Below are 6,584 nucleotides of genomic sequence, written 5' to 3' on the forward strand. Positions count from 1 at the left end.
ACAGGCTATTGATAAATTAAACTCGGGAGTGTCGCCGGGGCCCGACGGCCTAAGCGCGGCTTTTTATAAAGCTTTCAAGAAGGAACTAGCACCGCTTCTCTCAGTGGTATTTAATGAAGCGTATGTGTTGCATGCTCTGCCTACATCATATGCATCCTCGCATACTGTGCTCATACCAAAAACCGATCAAACAGAAAAACTCAGACAGGTAACATCGTACGGGCCCATAGCCCTCACAAATGTCGACTACAAGATTTATATAAAGGTTCTTGCAGGCAGGCTACAGACCGTAATGCATAAAATGGTCGGACCTCACCAAACCTGTGGGATCAAGGGGGGTTCCATTGTTGAGAATATTCACAAGGCTAGGTGCGTGCTTGAGTGTTTTGACGCAATATATGCTGGGGTCGCAGTTCTTCAGATTGACCTTGAGAAGGCGTTTGACTGTGTGGCGCACGAAATGCTGCTTTGCAGTCTACATTACATTAACGCTGGTTCTGTTATAACAGAGGGCGTGGCCATGGCTTACCGTAACTGCACTACGAGGTTAATAGTAAACAAGACCTTGGGGGCCCCCATTAGTGTGCAGAGATCGGCACGCCAGGGCTGTCCCCTCAGCCCCCTGCTGTTTTGTATTTATATAGAAACCCTCTGCCTAAACATTATAGGAAACGAGGCTATTCATGGTTTTCGTGCACAGGAATCAGAAGTGAAGCTCTTAGCATACGCAGATGACGTTGCTGTTTTCTGCGTTAACCAAGATAGCATAAGCAGGACAATCGAAGCAGTAAAGGGTTTCAGTGAGATCACCGGAAGTTTGGTGAATTGGGGCAAGTGCCTGGGATTCTGGCACGGAGAATGGCCGTCAACTCCAGCTGTTTTCGCCGCCGTTTCTTGGGTGACAACACCCGTGAAATACTTAGGTGTTCCATTCGAATTTTACAGGGACACTGAGCCTTATTGGAAAACACAGGTGGAAGAAACGTTTGAGAAAGCCGAAAAATGGAAAAGAGCTAATTTGTCTGTATTTGCAAGAGCAACTGTGTGCAATTTGTTTTTGATAAGCAAGCTCTGGTACGTGATGCAAGTACTCCACTGCTCACGGTTAAATGTGCAAAAGCTGCACCGTATTTTCGCTATCTTTATATGGGCCTCAAAATGGGAGAGGTGCAGCCGGACAAATTTGTTCAGGAGCGTCAAGGTAGGGGGACTTGGTCTGGGGCACTTGTTCATACGGCAGATAGTAAACAGATTTTTGTTTCTCCAAGACGTTAAAGATCCCTTTCTACGTACCGTATGCCAAGTCAGGCTCGGACGTGCTGTGCCAGATTTCATTGTTGGAACGGAGACTATGACTGGAGGTATTTTTGGTTTTCCTAAAGAGGTTGTGTTTAGCGTCAGGTTTTTGACGGCGAGATTTTCTAAAAATTATTTAATTGGTGTTCAGCGGAAAACATTGTACAAAGATGTATGTGACGTGTTATTGCCGGAACCAATGTACAGGGTAATATGCTCCGGAGGCCCAGGCAGAGATGTCCTGAAACGGGTGAAAAAAATGCAGGTACCACCGGGAACAAAAAATTTCTTCAAGCTTCACACCGGGACTCTGTCTGTAAAATCTTTCCAAGAAAAAAAGGGATTTTACCTTCCTTGGGTATCCCACTGCCTTATATGTAAACAACCAGAAACAATCGACCACGTTTTCTTGCACTGTTGGGAAGGGGTATATTTTTGGGACGTCCTTCAAAGGTCCATCAAAAAAGAATTACCACTGGATCCGTATGGAATCCGATTCCTGTCTACAGCAAAAGAAGATGGCATGCCGTTGGATTCAGTAATGCTCGCGAGCCTCCATAGCATATTGCGCTCCCGAATGGCAGGCTTTCATTGTGACCCGGATGCGCGGCTTGCGCGATTGTATTTCCGTGAGACAATGCACAAGTTCATCGAGGTGCTGAAAACACAAGCATCTCCCCCTGAGTGGCTTTCAAAGCTCGAACCTTTGACGGAACTCAGGGAATTTTAAACTGACAAGGCCTGGCCCTCTGGGGGCTGTAGGCTACCTATTTATAGTTTGGGTGTCTACCCGTGTATGCCTTTTGTTGTATTTTGTCGAAGCCCGGCAATAAAAAAGAAGCAGAGTGGCGCAGTGGAAGCGTGCTGGGCCCATAACCCAGAGGTCCGTGGATCGAAACCACGCTCTGGTATGGTTTCTGTCTTTTTTTTTCTTCTATCCTTTCATTCAACGGTAAAATTCAAGCTGTACTACATTTCGCCTTCTAATATAGGCTACGTTGCCGTGCAGCGCAATCAGCAGATTGGTGCAGTGGGGATTCCACTTCCGGCCGCCGCAGCGTACGGACGTGTGATGACGGGCTCCGTAGGAGCGGCTACAGCAGCCATGTCTGGCCGCGGAAACAGGTCTTTTGAAACTGACGAGTACGAGGTCATCCTACCAAAACTGCCTACAGGTCGTATTGTTTTTAATACAGTTTTTCTTCACGCTGACGTCCGTGCACGACCGTACCGCGTCGAAGATTTCCGTGACGCGTTGGCTCACCTCAAGTTGCTCCCTGACGTAACCGCCTTGGGGGCGTATCGGATGAGTCACGTCTAGGCGGTGACTTTCGACAGTGCTCACGCTGTCAAGAAGATGCTCGCCGCTGGTGAAATGCAAGTGAAGGAACGTCGGTGTTTGATAATTGACCCAGCAAACCAAGATGTTCGAATGAAGATTCACTGGTTGCTTCCCGGAGTGCCAGATGAAGACGTGCCAGTGGCCTTTGTGCTGTAGGGAAAAATAACTGAGGTTAAGGCTGAGCGTTGGCGGGTACAAGGCGTCACCGATAAAGGGTCGACAACGCGCCTGGTGTCTCTTTCGCTGAAACCGGGAGTCAAGCTGGACGATTTGCCGCATCAGGTGAGCATCGCTCGTGAATTGGCCCTGGTTGTGGTACCGGGCAGGGCACCCCTCTGCTTGCGCTGCCGTGGCAAGGGTCATGTTCGGCGGGATTGCAAAATTCCGCGGTGTGGTGGGTGCCGTCGGTTCGGCCATGAGGAGAGTGAGTGTGCGCGAACTTATGCCAGCGTGACCGGGCGCTCTTCTAACGAAACAGCGTCCGAGCTGATGATGGATGAACTTGACGCCGAAGAAGCGGCGACGGGAAAGAGAGGCAACATTTTCGAGACACTGGTGCCCCATTCAACCTGTGTCGAAGAGCGGAGCGGCAGGCTTGAGCCTGCATCCAGTGTCCCGCAAGACGGTTTGCCTGATGAGAAGGCTACTGTGTTGGAAGACGCCGCCGCCCGTCCTAACGAAGCTTCGGAGAACGCTTAAAGTCAGCAGGATGAAATGGTGGTCTCCTTCAGTAGAACTTTCTGACGAGCTAGTTGGTACATCTCTATTAAACAGCGTGCGCTAACAGGACGTACACAGGAAACGTGGTCGCTTTCCAGCCGGACTGCTGCAAGCAGCAGTCAGGCTGGAAAGCGGCCAGGAGAAAAGAATTCCGATGCACCGCACATTCCTGAAGAACCCCCGGCCTAAGCTCATGGAGTGAGGCGTCCGTCTTTCAAGCCGCGGCCTAACGTTCCGCCCGACCCGCGGCAGGCGGCCAAGCCGCCTCCGCGTGCACCTGGGTGCCTTCGCGTGCAGCGGCAGCATCGACGGACTTCGCGTGCCCCTTATCCCTCTTGCTATTTGGCATCTATCTGGGGCCGTTTTGCTTGAAAGTACTGTACAATGAAATTATTAGAGGCTTTCAGTTAATGTCAACAGAAGTGAAGGTGCTTTCGTATGCTGATGATATTGCTGTTATTTGCATGGACAAATAAAGTGTCAAGCAGGCCTTGAACGATGCCACAGCATACTGCAGATGTACCGGCAATGCTATAAACTGGAACAAATGCCTGGGTTTCTGGCAGGGGGAGTGGGAAGACTCTCCTTCCTTATTTCAAAACGTTCAGTGGTCAGACGTGCCTACAAAGTATCCAGGCGTACCAATTCAGCACTACAAGGACACGACAAAGCATTGGCGTGAAGAAACTGAGCATTTGCGTTCGAAAACAACTAAATGGGGTGGCAGGGATTTTTTCATTTTTGCTCGCGCAACAGTGTGTTACCTTTTCCTTGTCGCAAAAGTATGGTACGTGCTGCAGGCGATGTTCTTGACAAGAATGTGTGTTCAGAAGCTGCACAGAGTGTTAGCTGTGTATTTGTGGGGATCAACATGGGAGCGCACGAGCCGGACAAACTTGTTTCGCTCAGTGCAGAATGGTGGCTTGGGTCTTGTACACTTGTTTTCAAGTCAACTTGTTTCGAGATTCGTTTTCCTGCAAAAGCAAAAGGATCCCTTTTTGAGGGCAGTGATACAAGTGCGGCTGCAAAACTTTTTACCCAAATTTCTGGTTTGTACGCAATGGATTCATCGTCGAGGTGTGCAGGGGTATTTGCGAGAAGTGGTTGGAGCTTTTCAAATATTGAAAGTGCGTTTCTCGATGCAGTACATTAGTGGCGTAAAACGTAGGCGGTTCTATACTGACCTGTCAGATTTGATGTTACAAGTGCCAATTTATCGCATACTGAATAATTATGGTCAGGGTGGTGATGTTCTTAAAATAGTGAAGAAGATGGCCGTGCGGCCATCGGTGAAAACTTTCTTTTTCCACTTACATAGTGGCACACTGCCCGTGAAGCCATGGTTGGAAGAGAAGGGGATATATGTCCCATGGGGCACAAACTGTTTAATATGCCGCAAGCCAGAAACTGTAGACCATATATTCTTGGACTGTTGGGAGGCAGTCTTTCTTTGGGACATCCTGCAAAGGACGCTAAAGAAAGACCTTCCAATAACGCCGTATGGCATCCGTTTTTTGCCAGTTAATAACGAACACGGTGCACCGTATGTTTTGTTCATGCTGTTGGTACTGCATGTTGTATGGAAGACACGAATGGGTGTCCATCATGCAGATCAAAATGTGCGACCCGCTAGAGAGTACTTTGTTGAGAGTATTGCTTACCTAAGAGATGTGTATAAGGAAAAAGGTTGATGAACCAGAATGGGAGACTCTGTTGAATGACCTTGTTGCCCTGAAACGGTTTTAACCTACGAGTGCTCTCTTTGTTCAGATAGCACCTTTTAATGTGTTGTATTTGGTGTTCCTGCCCTGTCGGCAATAAAAAAAAGCATAGTGGCGCAGTGGAAGCGTGCTGGGCCCATAACCCAGAGGTCCGTGGATCGAAACCACGCTCTGCAATGGTTTTCGTCTTCTTTTTCTTCTATCCTTTTTTCTCAACAGCAAGATTCAATCTGTACAACAATTTGCCTTCTAATATAGGCTACGTTACCGAGCAGCGCAGTCAGCAGAGTGGCGCAGTGGAAGCGTTCTGGGCCCATAACCCAGAGGTCCGTGGATCAAAACCACGCTCTGCTGTGGTTTTTGTCTTCTTTTTCTTCTATCTTTTTTTTGAACTGCAATATTCAATCTGTACAACAATTTGCCTTCTAATATTGGCTACGTTCCGGATCAGCGCAGTCAGCAGAGTGGCGCATTGAGAAGCCGTTCTGAGCGGCTGTGCTTCAAAATGCTCCATGCTCGAAACAGCGCATCGGCCGTTGGCCGAGGTCTACCGACGTCTCAGGCCACTACGGACTCGTACAAAGTTGTCCTTCCCCGTTTGCCAACCGGTAATGTTGTCCTTAATACCGTTTTCCTGCACGCTGACCTTAAAGGGCGCCCGTACCGAGCACCTGACTTCCGTGACGCACTCGCACAGATATTGGATCTCCGGGAAATTTTGTGCATTGGTCAATACCAATTGAGCCACGTGTGGATGGTTACCTGCGAGAGTAGTTCTTCCAAACAGAAGCTTGTTAACAAAGCGGAGTTTCCTGTCAAAGGACTACGGTGCATGGTGTTTGACCCGGATACTAAGAACGTCAAGGTTAAGCTCCTTTGGCTTCCCCGCTATATGGAACACCGGAGGATTGTGGAAGCATTAGAGCCTTATGGCACGGTCCAGTCTGTGGAGCGTGAAAAGTGGCGGTGCCCAGGGATGGAGCATATGGAAACGGCGAACCGTGAACTCTCCCTCACACTCAAGGATGGAGTGTCAGCTAGCACCATTCCACACACACTTAATGTTTATGGAGTGCAGGCATTAGTCCTTATCCCAGGGAGACCTCCACTGTGCCTCCGATGTAGCCGGGTTGGACATGTCCGGCGCCAGTGTCGCACGCCTCGATGGCACTCAGTGCCGACGCTTTGGCCATACTGCGGAGAACTGTGTCTTGAGTTACGCTGACAGGCTGCGTCAAGGCCAGTGGTCACGGGAAGATGACGTGGCATCAGAACACATTATGGATGTGTCTGAGGTTGTGGACGCGACCGGAGAACTAAGTCATGAGCATCGAATAGATGGGGAACAGAAGACTTCAACACCTAAAAACAACACGGAATATGAAGCGACTGGCCATCTAGCATCCACGCCTCCAGGACGAAAACCGCCGGACCCGGGCCCCCCCGTGAGTGTTACAGAGACCGCTGTGCTTGCTGCACAGGAACACCTCGTTGCCACAGGTCAA

At 49.4% G+C, this 6,584-nt stretch overlaps 1 protein-coding gene and 1 pseudogene across 1 annotated transcript; both read left to right on the forward strand.

The window, feature by feature from the left end:
• The first annotated feature begins 2,368 nt into the window (after window positions 1–2,368).
• LOC144123982 (uncharacterized) lies at window positions 2,369–3,337 on the forward strand (annotated as a pseudogene).
• An 824-nt stretch (window positions 3,338–4,161) lies between these two features.
• On the forward strand, window positions 4,162–5,049 carry LOC144123225 (uncharacterized). The gene has a single exon (XM_077656096.1). The coding sequence runs from the start codon at window positions 4,162–4,164 to the stop codon at window positions 5,047–5,049; it is 888 nt and encodes a 295-aa protein (XP_077512222.1).
• Window positions 5,050–6,584: the final 1,535 nt, after the last annotated feature.

Source organism: Amblyomma americanum, chromosome 3, assembly GCF_052857255.1.
Source record: "Amblyomma americanum isolate KBUSLIRL-KWMA chromosome 3, ASM5285725v1, whole genome shotgun sequence".
In the NCBI taxonomy this organism is placed as follows: Eukaryota; Metazoa; Arthropoda; class Arachnida; order Ixodida; family Ixodidae; genus Amblyomma; species Amblyomma americanum.

Coding starts and splice junctions, on each gene's coding strand:
- LOC144123225 (XM_077656096.1), top strand. CDS start 4,162: ATGTTCTTGACAAGAATGTGTGTTCAGAAGCTGCACAGAGTGTTAGCT.